The sequence below is a fragment of the Cryptomeria japonica genome, chromosome 9, assembly GCF_030272615.1.
Source record: "Cryptomeria japonica chromosome 9, Sugi_1.0, whole genome shotgun sequence".
Taxonomy (NCBI): domain Eukaryota; kingdom Viridiplantae; phylum Streptophyta; class Pinopsida; order Cupressales; family Cupressaceae; genus Cryptomeria; species Cryptomeria japonica.
Window position 1 is genome coordinate 382,391,749 of NC_081413.1, and position 16,762 is coordinate 382,408,510.

The 16,762-nt window shown below is 31.8% G+C and overlaps 1 protein-coding gene across 1 annotated transcript; it reads left to right on the plus strand.

Moving 5' to 3' along the window:
- Positions 1-4,007: 4,007 nt before the first annotated feature.
- Positions 4,008-6,131, plus strand: LOC131858402 (probable LRR receptor-like serine/threonine-protein kinase At4g36180). Its single transcript, XM_059211634.1, has one exon. It carries the CDS (start codon positions 4,008-4,010, stop codon positions 6,129-6,131), a length of 2,124 nt encoding a protein of 707 aa, XP_059067617.1.
- The last annotated feature ends 10,631 nt before the right edge of the window (positions 6,132-16,762 follow it).

The following is a 16,762-nucleotide window of genomic DNA, read 5'->3' on the forward strand; positions in this document are numbered from 1 at the left end:
ATTCTAATTATAGAAAGCAAGGTGTGAACTATCAATCATCATCTCAAGGAAATATGCTCTTAATAGTCTTTAGACTTGTAGTTATGCATATCTTAGTGTAACTGTGATTTAAAGTTATATTTCATTTTTTTTTAAGTTAAATCAAGAGGATAGGCATAGACCCATGCACTTGTATGACTTGAATGCCCTTGCATACACTTGAATGCTCTTATGTGCTATCGTATCCTCTTGTAATTATTATTTTTGCCTATCTTTAGAGTTTTCTATACTTATTCGTGTGTTCATAATCTTTTTGTGCATGATACTATTTCAAGAATTTCAAAATATAGTGATTGGTTTCTTAACTAACAATCTTACACTTTAACTGGTTTTGACGTGTGAATCTTATTTTCAAATGATGTACATGCATAAATAAATGCTTGTGAAAGCCTATAGGTGCTTTTATAGACTTGTAGACAAACCTATAATGTTGCACTTGTATGCATTTATGTGCTCTTGTATTCCTTGTATGCTGGTATGTATTCTAGAGTCCTCTATTAGATTGTGTTGGAAATCATAATAATGTTACCATGTGTTTTTCTGTGTATTTGAGATGGATCTCAAATCACTGAATTGATATTAGTTAGACAAGTAGAGTTGTTGCATTAGAATGTAGATATATCATACCACATAGATTTCATTTCTCTTATCAATATTGCATTGCTATGCATCCACAATGTTGGGTTGGGTATTCTTCATGTTAGGAAGAATTTTGGGGGAGTGTAAATGCTTCATGGTTCAATGGATAAGCACTCTAATAATGTCCACACCCATGGTGTACTAAGGGAGATAGGTGTCGAGAGTTCATGTCAAGATTGTCATCATGATTTGTACATAATAGATTCATTGTATTCAACCTTGTGGTCCATTGTAAAGGAATATGTTCCCCTATGTTTTGCCTTGTTAATATTTTATGTAGTCAAGCTTTATGTCAAAATATAATTTCATGACTGTGGCCTTCTATATTTCAACATGTGGCATTAATTTATTTTTGATTATGTGTATTTTATGAATTATGTTAGTTTGATATTATCGTGGTCCTTACAAAACATGGATGTAATTAAGTAACGATCTTAAGAAGTTAAGGTCCCTATGAAACCTACACTATGTACTATTTTACAATGGGTTTAGGTTACGAACTTTATCTTCCCTCTATATCATATTCTCCATTTTCTAATGCCTTTATCATTTCTTATTTTCAAAAATTGCACCTTTCTTCACTTCAAAAAGGGTTGTTTCTTACTCTTTCCACTTCCTTTGAACTCATTCAAAACATTCACACTTTTACCTTTCCACCTGAACAAGAGATATATTTTGTCAATGATTCTAAAGTTTCATTTGATCACTCCTTTTCCTCCTACACACAAGAAATTCCTTAAGATATCCAATCAACACATTTTTCCTATGCATATTATCAAGTGCTTGCGCTTTCCCCCAAGAATATCGATCCTTTTGAGCTAAAATCAAACACATTCTAACACATAGGAATTGTTACTCATACTCTTATTAATCCAACTATTTCTTCTTTGTATAATACATGAAATTGGGGATCACCTTTGTCTATCTCATTATTATTCAACTATTATTTTGTTCAAATCACCTATATCATAATATGAGAAAAACATCTACACATTTATATTGACTTTTCTTTATTGTGAGATGAGATCATCTATTTCGGCATATTGTATTAGCCTCTACCATTCTTATCTCTAGCACTTGGTATAGAGTCCATTTCTATCTTTCTCTCTTATGTCATTTTGTTATGCATTATATAGCATATGTAGCTTTATTTGTTTACTTGTTGGCATTCATGGTGGAACGATCTTCTCACCATATAATAATTCCTCTATTTGTTTGTTTTATTTTTATTATATTTTGGGCATGATACAAAGTATAGAGATAAATTTCACATTGCATTCTCTTTAATTTTATTAACCTAAAAGTTTCCTTCCTTTATTTTTAATGTATTTTTCTTGTATATTTATGTGTTTCTTATGTCTCCATATGTGTGTGTGGTGCTTTTACATAAAAAAAATTTAGGGTTAAAAATTGTAACACTATTGTTGTGCAATTTTTTTTATCTAATACATTTGTTTGAAAGTTCATAGTTTCGTAGGCATTATCATTGTGCTTGAAGAATTATACTTAATCTAAAGTATCCATTTTGAATTTGTTCCTCTCTTAAAAAATCATTTCAAATGAATAGCATTGGAAAGAGTCCATTACTTTAGTTTTGTGAGCCTTAGTCTTAGGAACGTGCACAATATGGATGTTCATCTCATAAAATTAGTTGTGTATAATTTTATGCAAAGGAGGTGATTCTAGACCTTAGAGAGGGTGTTCTAACAAAATTTGTTCATAGATAACTATAAGTAAGTTTACTGCTTGGCTCGTTGAACTATTTGTATATGTGCTATAACAAAATTTCTTATAGATAGGTATAAGTGTTTATTAATTGACCAATTAAACTACTTGTATATGTGTTTACCAATCATTCAATAACACTTTGGAGTTGTAAAAGTTTTAAAAGGATACCAAAAAAAACTATAAGCTATAGAAATGAATAAAGTACATATTGAAGGGACTATCTTGGGGTGCAGGTAATGTATCATAGATGTAAAATGTGTTGCAAAATACAAATGAGGGAAAGGAAAGACCTTTTCAAGGCTTGGACACATTCTTAAGTAGCCTTTTCTTAAAAAAAATAAGATTCAATTTTATTCAAATGTAAGTTTAAAAAAAATAAAATTTGTCATCCCATTGTTTTTAAACCAATAACATATTGTCATCTAATATTTTAATTGACCTTTTCAATTTGTCACAAATGTTTTAAAAAAATTTTAAATAAATTTTCCTAAATTTAATTGATAGAAAATATATATGAAAATAATTCTCTTTTTTTAAAAATATTAATGAATTATCAAGATGTTTTCATGGAAAAGACCACAACTATTATCAATATCATTAAACCCTCCACATAACATTATAATCTAACTAATTTTTCTTTAACAATTATTTATTATTACAACAAAATAATATTGAATATAAAAATTAACTTAAAAGATATTTACAAATGACATTTTATATCCATTCATATTTTATAAAAATAAATTTATATATATTCACTATCAATTTAATAATAAGATTTTAAAATAAATTACAATTCTATAAAACATTTAATAATAATATAAATGATTAGCTTTTTAATCTGTTTTCACATCATCCTTTCCAAATGAACACGTCAAATGATGGAAGTGCGCCCAACCGAAAAAAAAATATATATATATATCCATTCATATTTTATTTAAAAAAAATAAATTTCTAAACTCACTAATATATATATATCCATTCATATGTTCAAAGCTTCCTGGAAATCGCCCAACCTCACTAATTGGCAATTATTTGGTCCACACACACCACGTGTATTGATGAGAAAAATAAATAAAGAAAAATGGCGCGTAGCTGCACTGATTTACAAACATCTCTAAAATATTTAAGAAAAAGCAAAAAGCAAAATGGCGTGTGTGAAACCATCCAATTTTAAAAATAAAAAAGAAATCATTGACCATTGACTGGCAGGCAGTCTAAGAATGAATAAATAAAGCCCTCCATGCAGTCTAACATTATCTGCAATTCCAATGGCCATCTCTTTCTCTTTCTGTGTCCAATGCATGTCCTTCCCATTTTTGTGCGTGCTTTTCATTTCATTTTTTGTTGTGTTTTCCCCCCTTTCTCTTTCTGTGTCCAATGCATGTCCTTCCCATGAATCTGATGCCCTCCTTCGCATCAAAGCCCCCTTCAATGACTCTCGCGGCTCACTCTCTTCGTGGGTAAATGGAACCGACTGTTGCACCTGGGACTGGGTATCCTGCGACAATCACACCAACCATGTTGTCTCTCTTTCACTGGAGATATATAGAGTAACAGGTACTACCACTCTTCCTCCCTGTTTGGGAAATCTCACTTACATGGAATTTCTAGATTTATCTTATAATGAATTGAGTGGGATGATTCCATCTTCCCTTTGTTTGCTCACCCGACTTACATACCTTGATCTTAGTGGCAATATGTTCAATGGAAGCATACCTTCCTGTTTGGGCAACCTTTCTTCTTTAACTACGCTTCATCTTAGTGCCAATATGTTCAATGGAAGCATACCTTCCTATTTGGGCAACCTTTCTTCTTTAACTAGTCTTCAACTTGAATACAACCAACTCAGTGGAAGCATACCGGCTTCTCTGGGTAATCTTTCATCTCTTTCTTATCTTGACCTTTCCGGGAATGAATTAAGTGGGAGTATACCAGATTTTCTTGGAAGCCTTTCTTCTTTAAATGAACTTCAACTTGGACACAATCAACTGAACGGTATCATCCCGTATTCCTTGGGCAACCTCTCTTTACTGTCGTCTGTCGGTGTTAGCAATAACAACCTAACTGGGACCGTTCCCCCTTCATTTGCTCGGCTTTCCTCCCTCGCTAGTTTCTATGCTGATGGCAATCATTTCAATGAAACCATCTTTCCATCGTCATTTCCAGCTTCCTTAAATGAGCTGTCCCTGTCATTAAAACAGTCGATTCCAGAAACTTTCTTTAATAACCTTACAAACCTTTGGGGTTTGTATTTATTCGATTGCGTGCTAAATATTAGCAAAACGTGGATTCCACCCTTTCAGTTATCCCAGTTACAATTAGTGTCATGTATGATTGACGGTGAAGTTCCACCATGGCTTTCAACACAATTCTCTCTTGAATGGCTGGAATTAGTTAACACTGGTCTAGTGGGACAAATTCCCTCTTGGCTATGTGAAACCAGTCCTATGTTGTACGCTCTAAATCTTTCAGGAAATCATTTAGAAGGAAGTTTATTTTTGAATGCTTCAATATGCATGCACCTAGAAATTCTAGATGCGTCTAGAAATAAATTGAGTGGGCCCATCCCATCTATGTGCTCTCCTAGTATGGCAACATTGACTCTCAGAGACAATTTGTTCAGTGGCAATATTCCTGTGAGTTTGTCCAAATGCTCTTCCCTCGGAGTCTTAAATTTGGGAAATAATAGTTTGGAAGGAACCTTACCACATGAGTTCAGTCAGTTAAGTGAATTATACTCATTAGTTGTTCATAATAATAAGCTCAAAGGATCATTGCCCTCCTCAATAGCAAATTGTTCAGAGTTACAAGTTCTTGATATTGGGAATAATTTATTTGGAGAAGAAATACCATCATCACTTAAAAATCTTTCAATGCTGAGAGTATTGGTGATGAAGGGGAATAATTTTACAGGTAGCATTCCTCCAGAGCTTGGTCAATTAACGAATCTTCAGATTTTACTTCTTTCTTCCAATAATATCTCAGGTCCAATTCCACACACAATTGTATTGTTGCAAGCAATGATGATAGAAAGCCAAGATGGTTATCTATTGTCCAATCCTAATACTACAGAATTATATCATGATGGAATTGATATGACTTTGAAAGGCACGGATCAGCACTACACATATATTCTTTCTACTCTCACATGCATAGATCTCTCAAACAATAAACTGGAGGGAGAAATTCCTTTTAATTTTGGAAAATTGAAGGGGTTGAGGCTTCTAAACCTTTCAATGAACAACTTGAATGGGACCATTCCAAATAGTTTGGGAGAAATGAGACAGTTGGAGGAACTGGACCTTTCAAGAAATCATTTTTCTGGACAAATTCCTGCAGAGCTTGAATCTCTAAGTTATTTGGGCTCACTGAATTTATCAAACAACAATCTTTCAGGAAGTATACCACAAGGACGACATATAACTGGTACATTTGGAGAATCCTCTTATTCAGGGAATCCAAATTTATGGGGCTGCCCCTTACCCCAAAATTGTTCTTGGCCACAATTTGTTGCCCCTCCTCGTCTAGTTTTAGTAAACAAAGGAAAGAAAATCATTGAATATCCATGGTATAAGATAGCAGTGGGACTATCATATGGAGCAGCTTTTGGAGGGATAATTTCATTGATTGTGTTAAAAATCAATTGGAGAAGGAAGTACTTCAATAAAATTGATACAATCTTGAAGTTTTTATTTCCATGGATGAAGAATTGGACACTATGAAGGGATGGATCTATAATTTATTGAAATGTTAGAGGTGAACTCTAGTGTTCCCTATTGTTTGAAGTATCTATCATAGGTCAAAATATTATAAAGCTAAAATGTAAAGGAGACTACTATAATCTTTTTCAAGACAAATTTTCATTGGCTCTTATATATGTAGATTGTTTATGTTATCTCAAAATTGAATAATTAAACATATTTTATTTGTTATTAATATAAAATTTTGTGTATAGGAATTTGTTTATGGTCAAGATGAGATTTCTTGCTCCATGTCTCTCGCTACAGTTGGTAGCCTCACTCAACATAATATTCTATAAAGGTTTATTATTTGTTCTAAATCAAGACTATACTAGATAATAAATCTTTGTATCACAATTTTTACAATTCTCTAATTTATTGCACATAGTTTTAAAAAGGACCTACTTGCAATAAAAAGTTCTTGTACTTCTCTAAAGAAAAGAAAGCTTTAATTTTTTTAAAATAGCTATTTTTTTTCAAAATTGTAAAAGAAAGAATGTTTGATGAACACATGATGTACCACTAGCAATATAGTTCTAAAAAAAAATTGAGTTGTAAATGATATATAAAAGGTTGATAGTTTTTTGTTTACTAAAAATGAATGAAATATCTTTCTTCTTCACTCAAAAACACCAAATATATCCCCACTTTCATTTCACAATGTTGTACATTTATAGGTTCTTGTTACCCATTAAATAATCACCTTGTTTATTTCTTTTTTTTTTTTCTAAAAATTATAGAAGAATTCTATTATAATACTTTAATTGTTGAATGAATATTTAATTAGCCACAAGCTTATACCATGTATTTTGGAGTAGTTTTTGAGATATTAGAAAATCATTGTGACTCAATATTATAGTTCCATGTTAAAATAAATATTAATATTATATCTACTTCAATCTTGCTTGTATATCCAAAGATATTATAAAATAAGATGATCATATATTAATTTTCAATATATGACTAAAACCTTTAATATTGTTGAATACTTGAGAGCATTCCAATTTAGATATGTATGTTTGGCATATGCTACTTGATCAATTGATCGCATGTAAAAAATAAAAGAAACATGGTTATTAACTATTACTCATAAAATATTAGGAATGTATTTAAGATTTAATAATTTTTAATTAATTAAAATATTTTGACTAATATAGACGTGGCTTTTTTTTTTTGGAGAGGGGGAGGGGTGCAAAGGGCCAAGGCCAGAAAAGATAAGACTAATATAGATGTGTTACTTAATCAAAACAACATAGAAACTGATTCTACTTGGTGCATTTCTCAATTTCAACCTACAATTTATGAAATTCTCATACCTTTAACCCCCTTTGTATCTTTAAAAGTGATAGCTATTACTTCCATACAATCATTAGCACATTTACTAAAGATTAAAATGCATATTTTACATGGAATATCTGCATATTTTATATGACCAAATGTAAAAAGGACGTGTAGCCCTAAGGTGAAAATGCATATTTTATGTATGGAATATCTGCCACATAAATAGATGAACCCTCGATAGATTCCATCTAAAACTACATAGTATTGCATGATTCTATGATACAAATTAGACCCATGTAGGATTCCATAAAACATCCTATAACCAATGCCAATGAGACTTCTTGAACCACGTGTCCCAATTATTTATAAATTTATTCTTTCGCATGTGACATGTTGTTAGAAATACTAGTCTTAGTTGTCATTGATGTGAAACCCGATGATCTGGATTGGTTCAGATGTTATGCCAAATAGTGGAAGCTAGGTACATGTATGATGTGATGCAGAATAGTGGAAGATATGTATGTATGATGTGATGGAAAACAATAAAAGATAAGTATGTATGATGTAGATGACAAATCCTAGTTGTTGTTGATGTATTGCAGATATATTTTTGCTTCGGAAATATGTATTGTCAGTATGAGGATACGTTTATCTTGATATGATAGATTTGGTGATCGGTTGTAGCAAGTGGTTTCATGCTCTAGTCGTTCATGGGTGAACTCACAATACTAGTTCCCATTTTTTGACCAACTTTGACTCTTAGATGAACATTTTAAAAAAATCCTTCGCTTTCCGACACTTATAACTTTTAAACCGTTAAGAATTTGTAGATGATGTAAACTAGTGATTTGTAACATCTTGTCTACAGATTCTAAATATATTTTTTTCAATTTTTTTGAAGAAAATTGTATTGATTTTTCCATCTCCCTCAAAAAGTACTTTTTATAGAAAACAAATTTTTTTAAGAGTGACGTGCATACCAAAACACATCTTTTTTTTCTATAAATGATAAAAAATAAATTCTTTCAAATTTTCGTTTGTAACATAAATACCCAAGGCATGCAGTTGGTTTGATAGTGATCTATGTTGAATATTTTTCATTTTATTAAGTTTTGAAGTCAGACTAATTATAATTTAGATATAGGTGTATGTTTGAACACATAACTTGTTCTATATATATCAAAATTCACTTTTTTTTGTTTGAAAGAAGACATCAATACCTAGGGTATAGATATTTTTCAGAATTCTTTTGAATTATAATCAAGAGACCATTTTTGGATTCGATTGTGTGAAAGATTTTTGCATCCAGAAATGCTCTCTTGATTATATGATGGATTGTGGAAATCTCTTAGAACTCTTTTGAATTAGTTTACTATTTTTTCGAATGCATTGAACAAAGAAGTTCATGTTCGGTGAAAAACCTATATCTGGTAAAATTTAAAAAATAAGATTATAATAAACTTACAATGTAACAAAATTATAGTCGATAAAAAGCTTGCTTCAAGGAAGTTACTATCCTATATTTTGGGTTGTCACGATTCTCTTATTTGAGCCTTGAACGAGAGGTTTGAAGGCCAAAATTTATCAAAAGTCTGAAGAGATTGGGGGAGATATGCCTAGAAAGGGGGTTCGAATGAACACCCCTTCGAGCGAAGCTGGTTCGAATGAACCCCCCATAGTTCGCTCGAACCCATGTTCGTACGAACATGGAAGGCACAAACCATTATAAAATTTTTTTAATAGGGGTTCACTTGAAGGGGGGATTCGAGGAAACCCCTTTAAGTATAATATTTGATTGGGTTCAAATGAACCCAATTTCAAGTTTGGGTTCATTTGAACCCCAACATGAAATGGGGTTCGTTCGAACCCCCATGGGCAGTTTGAGTGAATGCCACTAGTTCATGTGAACCACCTTAAATTTTTTTTCCCACACCCGTGATTTTCCTTTGAGAGTAAAAGTGGGAACCCTATTGTGAATCAACCCTCATGCAGTCTGACAGTGTTAATTTAGCTTATTTTAGAAGTGTATTCCTTTGCATTTGAGTCTTAATGCACATATGGTAGTGCAATTATGATATGATTGTTGTCATTATTTGAGTTTGTTGTATTAGTGGTTTTGGTGCTCCAGAAGTCATGCTCTAGATTTTGTGCTCTAGAAGTGAATTCAGTTATGCAGTGTTGAGAAGTTTTATGTGCTCCGGTTTCTTGATTTTTGATGATAATCTTTTAATGATTCATTATGGTTTATAGGCTTTTTATGAATAATTAACTAGAATAGATGAATTAACCACTAGAATTCAATTCTAAGTGAGAAAATCCGATACATGACAATGAAATAGAATAAAAATCAATAGAATGAATAACGATCTAATGAAAACTCCCTCTATTTATTTGAATCATGGCTTCCATTTCTCTTCTCCAATATTATGTTGTGTGGCTCTTAGTGTTGCATTGGAGTACCTGCATAAGGATGACACAATAATTTCAAAGATAGTGGTTAATAAAAATTAGGAGAAATGGGTTGAATTTATAGATTCTGGAGGATGAGAATGGATGGTTGAGATTAATTCTGGAACATAATTGATTAATGGCTGAGATTCCATGAGATAAAACTAATTGGGAGTTAAAATCATTTGATTGATGAGTAAACTAGATTGATTGATCAGTAAACTGAGTTGATTGGTCTGTTAACTAAATTGATTGCTCTGTTCTGAAAAGTTGATTGAGAGTTGAAAAAGGTGTCTGAGGAGTTAACCAAGCTAACTAGGGAGATGACTAAATAGATTGCTTAATTGACTAAATTGATTATCCAGTTAGACTGAAAGTCAGCGAGAGTTAGAATTTCAACATATGCTGTGGGATTTTGAGATAAATTTCAAATTTCATTTTTATTTTAATTTTAATTTGGATTTTCAAAAAGGGAAATGCATATGTAATTAATTGAAATTTGGTGACATTGAAATTTGGAGAAATTGAAATTTGGATTAGAAGAATGAATTAGATAATTAAATAATTTAAAGAAACTATTTAATTATGTGAAATTGAATATAATTAAATAATAAAGATTATTTAATTAAAGGATTAAATTGCTATTAATTAAATAATAAATATTTAATTAATTTTAAGAAATAGCTAAATGGTTAAATGACGAAGATTAGTAATTTTAGATAAATGTGATTATTAGAATTAATTTAGAATAATTTAATTAGTTTAATTAAATAATTAAATAATTATTTAATTAATAAGATGAATAATTAGTGCAAATTAATGAGACATTTCTAGGTGTCTACATTTGTCCCTCTTTGAGACAATGTTGAACCAATGTTTTTTCAAAGAAAATGAAAATTTTCTTGTCCCAGTGTGCCCCGACAATGCTTAGGGTGTAAATATGGTAAGATGCCCCCTCAAGATATTGTTTGTGCATTAAAGCCATGACAAATCTCTCAAAACAAGAAGAATGTTATATTAAAGATAGAAGAGTAGTTGGTTGATGACATGAATGGGTTTGATTAGGTAGGAGAAATGGTTGGAGTGATTTTGTAGATTGATCGATTGATGATTGATAGAATTTGTCGGATTGATAAGATAAAGATCAAGTCTTGTTTCAAGAAGGACACATCCTATATAAGACAAAGATGATCAAAACGTCCAGTTTCAGGAAGGATACATCTTGTATAAGACAAAGATAGATGACCACATCTAGTTTCAAGAAGGACACATCCTCTATAAGATGAATGATAAATGAAAGTTGGATGAATGATTAAGATATTAGTAAGAAGTGAAGAATGTCAGGAGATGGTATTTATTGATGGATAGAATATTTGATTTGAGGAAATGATTTGAGATGGAGTTAGAATGAATGAGAAGATGAGTTAAAGAGATTGGAAAAGATATAACCATGACTTCTTGTGCCTTTATTTTTTTAGGATCTTATGTTTGTAGTATTGGTGCTTTGCAGAGTTCAGTATTTTCTCAGGTATATTCTGGTGTGATTAGATCTTGATCTGAGTCTTTGGGATACTATTTGGGATGGATTTGTGTTGTCATTTTAGATGGTTCATGATTTTCTACTCTGCAAGTTATCTTTATTCATGACAGTTGCTAGTTGGTTGTGCTCTTGAGTTTTCAGATGTTGATCGATGAAGATTTGAAAGATGGTGTTTTTGTGGCTATTGCTGATGATTCCAACGTACTTATTGGTGTTTCTTAATTATTTCCTATTTGTTTACTGATTTGCATTGATCGTTGTGTGAGTTGTTGGTGATTTTAATGATCCGATGATTTGCATTTGGAAATTTGATTTAGGTCCATGTTATGTCATGTATATCATTATGTTGGTCTGGTGGTTGATGTTTGTATCGTGTGATGTAATTTTATAATTGTGAGTTAATGGTTTAGTCGACCTTGTTGTCAAGGTTTATGAATTGTATATATAGGTGTCACATTCATGTAATTTAGGTATTGATCTGGTGTCTGCATTATCACAGAGTGGTGTACGTGTCAACAAGTGATTCATCATTTAGCATTGTGATTGAGTAGAGATTGGTGTTGCAGAGCAGACAATTATGCTTAACCATAATTGTCATCAGGCATTAGCAGATGTTATTATTGTAGTTCATCTCTTCCGAATTGTAGTCTAAATTTTGTTGTAAGTTAGTGAGACTTCCCTAAGCATTGTAGCCTTCTAGGTCATTGTATTTGAGCAGTGAGCTCTAGGCAGTGTGCCTAAATGCATGTGCATTCCCCATTGTAATATTTACACATACTATTGTAGAGTATCATCTTACTGTGGATATGGTGAAAACTGATTCAACCCCCCTTTCAGGTTTCTCTCATTGTTTTTGCCAACAAGTGGTATTAGAACTAGATCCTATAGAAGAAGCCTGACTGCTTGAGGAGATTCGGGATGGAAATTGGTGGTGTTATCTTTAAGAAGGAGAGTTCGCGATTTGATGGAAGTAACTATGATATATGGAAGAACCAAATGGAGGTGTATTTGAGATGTCTTGGAGAAGATTATTGGAAGATCACAAAGAATACTTATTATGTTCCTCATAATGGACTAATTATTGCTGATGAGATTAAGGAAGCTGAAAATAACATTAGAGCTAAGGAAACATTGCTAAATGCCCTGACTGATTCAGAGATGACTAATGTAATGGGACTTCAGTCTGCACATGATATCTAGGAGAAGCTTGAGACCCTATATGAAGGAGATAAACAAGTGCAAGTTTCTTAGTTGCAGATCTCGAAAGGGAAATATGAGATGCTAAGATGGGAGAAGATGAGAACATACACTCTTTTATGGCTAAGGTGAAAGACCTTGTCCTAGGTATCAGATGTGCATGTGGAACCCTTGAATAAGATGAAATTGTTACTAAGGTGATGAGATAATTTCCTCCATCTTATAAACATAAGGTAGCTACTATTGATGAGATCCAGAGTGTGACTAATATGATGAGATATGCTGGTTGGGAAGATTGTTGCATTTGAACTGAGCAAGTTTGGAGAATCATATGGAAAATCTGAGACAACATTTATAGAATCAACATTTGTATTTGGAAACTAGAAGTATGATCCTGATGAGTGAAAAATATATAGATATGAGAGAGAGAGAGAGAGAGAGAGAGAGAGAGAGAGAGAGAGAGAGAGAGAGAGAGAGAGAGAGAGAGAGAGAGAGAGAGAGAGAGAGAGAGAGAGAGAGAGAGAGATGGAGATGGAAAAGAAAGAAAGAGAATTGGATGAGCTTGAAGAATTGATTGCCTGAAGATTGCCTAAAGGAGTTGGTAAGTATGATGGAAAATTGCCCCTGAAATGTTTCTCTTGTAATAAGATAGGATAGTTTTCTTCTAAATGCCTAGAGAGAATACCTAAATATGACAGGCATGATAAGTTTGATAAGCATGATATAAATGATAGATATGAGAAGCATGAGAAGTATGATAAGCCTTAGAAGTCTAACCAGAAGTATAGGAATCAGAAGAACTATTATTATACTGCTGATGAAGGTGTTACAAATGAAGAATGAAAAGGAGACGAAGTTGTGTTTATTGTCATTAAAGAATATAGATTGGTACTTGTTGATTCCACAAGCTATATTATTGAGGAGAAAGCTTTGGCTACTAAATTTGAAGAGAAAGATGAATAGGTGATTGACAAGGGTTGTTCACATCATATGAATGGTGATAAAAGAAAATTTGTGAGCATGGAAAGATATGATGATGGAATAGTAAGATTTGGAGATGACAAAGCTTGTGCAATCCATGGTAGAGGTGCTATTTCTTTTGATGGTAAGCATAACACTGAAGATGTCTTGTATGTTGAAGGTTTGAAGCATAATCTTTTGAGTGTTGGACAGATGGTTGATAAAGGTTATGATTTGCAATTCAAGAATGAAAATTGCAAGATCCTAAATCCCATTTTTGTAAAAGCAAATTTTTAACTAACCAAATGTGAAATTCTATTTACTTATACGAAATTCTATTTACTTATGCAAAATTTTATTTACGAATGCAAAATTCTATTTATGAATGAAAAATTTAATTTATGAATGTGGAATAAAATATTTATGAATGTGAAATTGATAGTGAAATGCAACATAAAATCTAAACCAATGCGAAATTTTGATGACACGATTGTGAAATTTTGGGCACACATGAGAAAATCCATACTAAGCACCTGCAAAAACATTTAAAATGAACAAAATATCAGTTGTTGTAAGATTCTTGTCTGTTATACCATTTGTTTTATTGGATTTTTATGCATAATTTACTAGGATAGATGAATTAACCACTAGAATTCAATTCTAATCAAGAAAATATGATAAATGACAATGAGATAGAATCAAATTTAATAGAATGAATAACTATCGAATGAAAACTGCCTCTAGTAATTTGAATCATGGCTTCCATTTCTCTTCTCCAATATTGTGTTGTATGGCTCTTAATGTTTTACTGGACTACCTACATAAGGATGGCACAATAATTTTGAAGATAATGGTTAAGAAAAATTAGGAGAAATGAGCCTAATTTATAGATTCTGGAGGATGAGAATGGATGATTGAGATTCATTCGGGAACAAAATTGATCAATGGTTGAGATTTCTTGAGAAAAAAATGATTGGGAGTTAAACTCGTCTGATTAATGAGTCAACTGAATTGACTGATCAGTGAACTAAGTTGATTGGTATGTTAATTGAATTGATTGCTTTGTTCTGAAAACCTGATTGAGAGTTGAAAAAGGTGATTGAGGAGTTAACTAAGTTACCTGGGGAGATGATTGGATAGATTGCTCAGTTGACTGAATTGATTGCCCAGTCAGTCTGAAAGGCAGTGGGAGTTAGAATTTCAACATGTGTTGTAGGATTTTTAGATAAATTTCAAATTTCATTTTTATTTCAATTTGAATTTTTGAAAAGGGAAATGCACATGTAATTAATTGAAATTTGGGGAAATTTGAAATTAAAATTTGGATTAGAAGGATGAATTAGTTAACTAAATAATTTAAATAAATTATTTAATTATGTGAAATTCAATTTAATTAAATAACAAAGATTATTTAATTAAAGGATTAAATTGTAAGTAATTAAATAATAATATTTAATTAATCATAAGAAATAGTTAAATGATTAAATGATGAAGATTAGTAGTTTTGGAGAAATGTGATGATTAGAATTAACTTAGAAAAATTTAATTAGTTTAATTAAATAATTATTTAATTAATACGACGAATAATTAGTGCAGATTAATGAGACATTTTTAGGTGTCTACACATTGTTTGTGTCTTAAACCTCACAATGCTAAGTTGAATCATGTTCTTTGTGCTTCAATAGTGTGTTATTATGGAAATTCAAGGATATGCTTATTCTGGATGAAGACAACCTTGAAGGATTATGTTGATATTTTTCTCTAGTGTTTGTAGCATGTGATTTGACCATTGAAATATTATTTGGGAAAATGTTATTGAAGTCGACTTGATGTATATTCCTATTCACACACACACACACACACACACACACACACACACACATGATTACATTATGCTTGAGAGATATGAGAGAAGGAAGAGATGTATGAATTACAATGAAGTAAGTGAAGAGTCAGATAGTAAGCGATAAAGTGAGAATGTTATTACTGAAAGAGAAAATGAGGGAAAGATCTAGTGCGACAATATTTTGGAGCAAACAGATAGTAAAGTGATTTGCAGAGTTTCTTAACCAGATCTAGTGCAACCAATTATTGTGTTGTTTGAGCTTAATAGGAATTGATCCCATGCATTTGTAGATGCAATTTTATTGGTTCATTTCTTTATTTTCTTGCAATGAGCCTTTTCTGAAAATGAGTCATTGTAATCTGGGTAGCGAGCCCTCTAGTAGTGAGCCTCTTTTGTAATCCCATATAACTTGTTATATTATCTTGTGAGTTAACCCTCTCCGTGGTTTTTTCCATTTGGGTTTTCCATGTATAAAAATTTGGTGTCTCTATTATGGTTGTTTATGTTGTGCATTTCATTTCTATTGCATACTTCATTTCTTACTAAGGACATCTAAGATAAAATCAAGTTTTAGATTATCAGAGTGCTTTATTTTGGGAATACTTATTCACCCCCCTCAGTATTCTAGTTTGTTCAACAATTGGTATCAGAGCTTGGTCCCTTGTTGCTAGCTTAATTGCTTGAGGGAGATCTTGATTTGAACAAATGGTTCCTATGGATATGGATGGAGAATATTATTTGGATGAAGAATTGAACACAAACCTTGAAGATATTTAGAGTATTAAATTTGAGAATGAAGACTTGAAAGAGAATGTTAAGGTAGCAAATGAATGTGTGAAGCAGCTAAGAGATCAAATCCTAAAGTTTAAAGTAAGGCATTGAACAGTTAACAAGGAATTGAAGCAAGTAAATGAGACTATTGTGAACCTGAAGTTGTAGATTGAAGAAAGGGGAAATTTGAGGAAATCTCGAATGATACAATCAATCTAAAGTCAGAAAAAAATGGGAAGATGGAACAAGAATTATTGAAGCTGAAGTCAGAAGTGAAAGTCAGTGAAAGTAGTGCATTATTGGAAAAACTTTTATCCATCTAGAAATCTCACAAGGATAAAGAAGGTTTAGGGTTTTCTGGTGAATGTTCAAAACATAATGACAAAATTAAAGGGTAAGAAAAAATGGAAGCTGAGAAGAAACTTGAAGATTCAAACATAGTCTGGAATCCTGGACCTACTATAAACAAACCTCTGATTCGGTAACCTAATGCTCAAAGATACTCATCATTTAATGGTTGTTTTTTTCAATGCAATTATTTTGGACATAAACCTATAGATTGAAGGTGCA

Bases quoted from the DNA above. Each gene is read 5' to 3' on its own strand.
- LOC131858402 (XM_059211634.1), top strand. From the start codon at position 4,008: ATGGAATTTCTAGATTTATCTTATAATGAATTGAGTGGGATGATTCCA.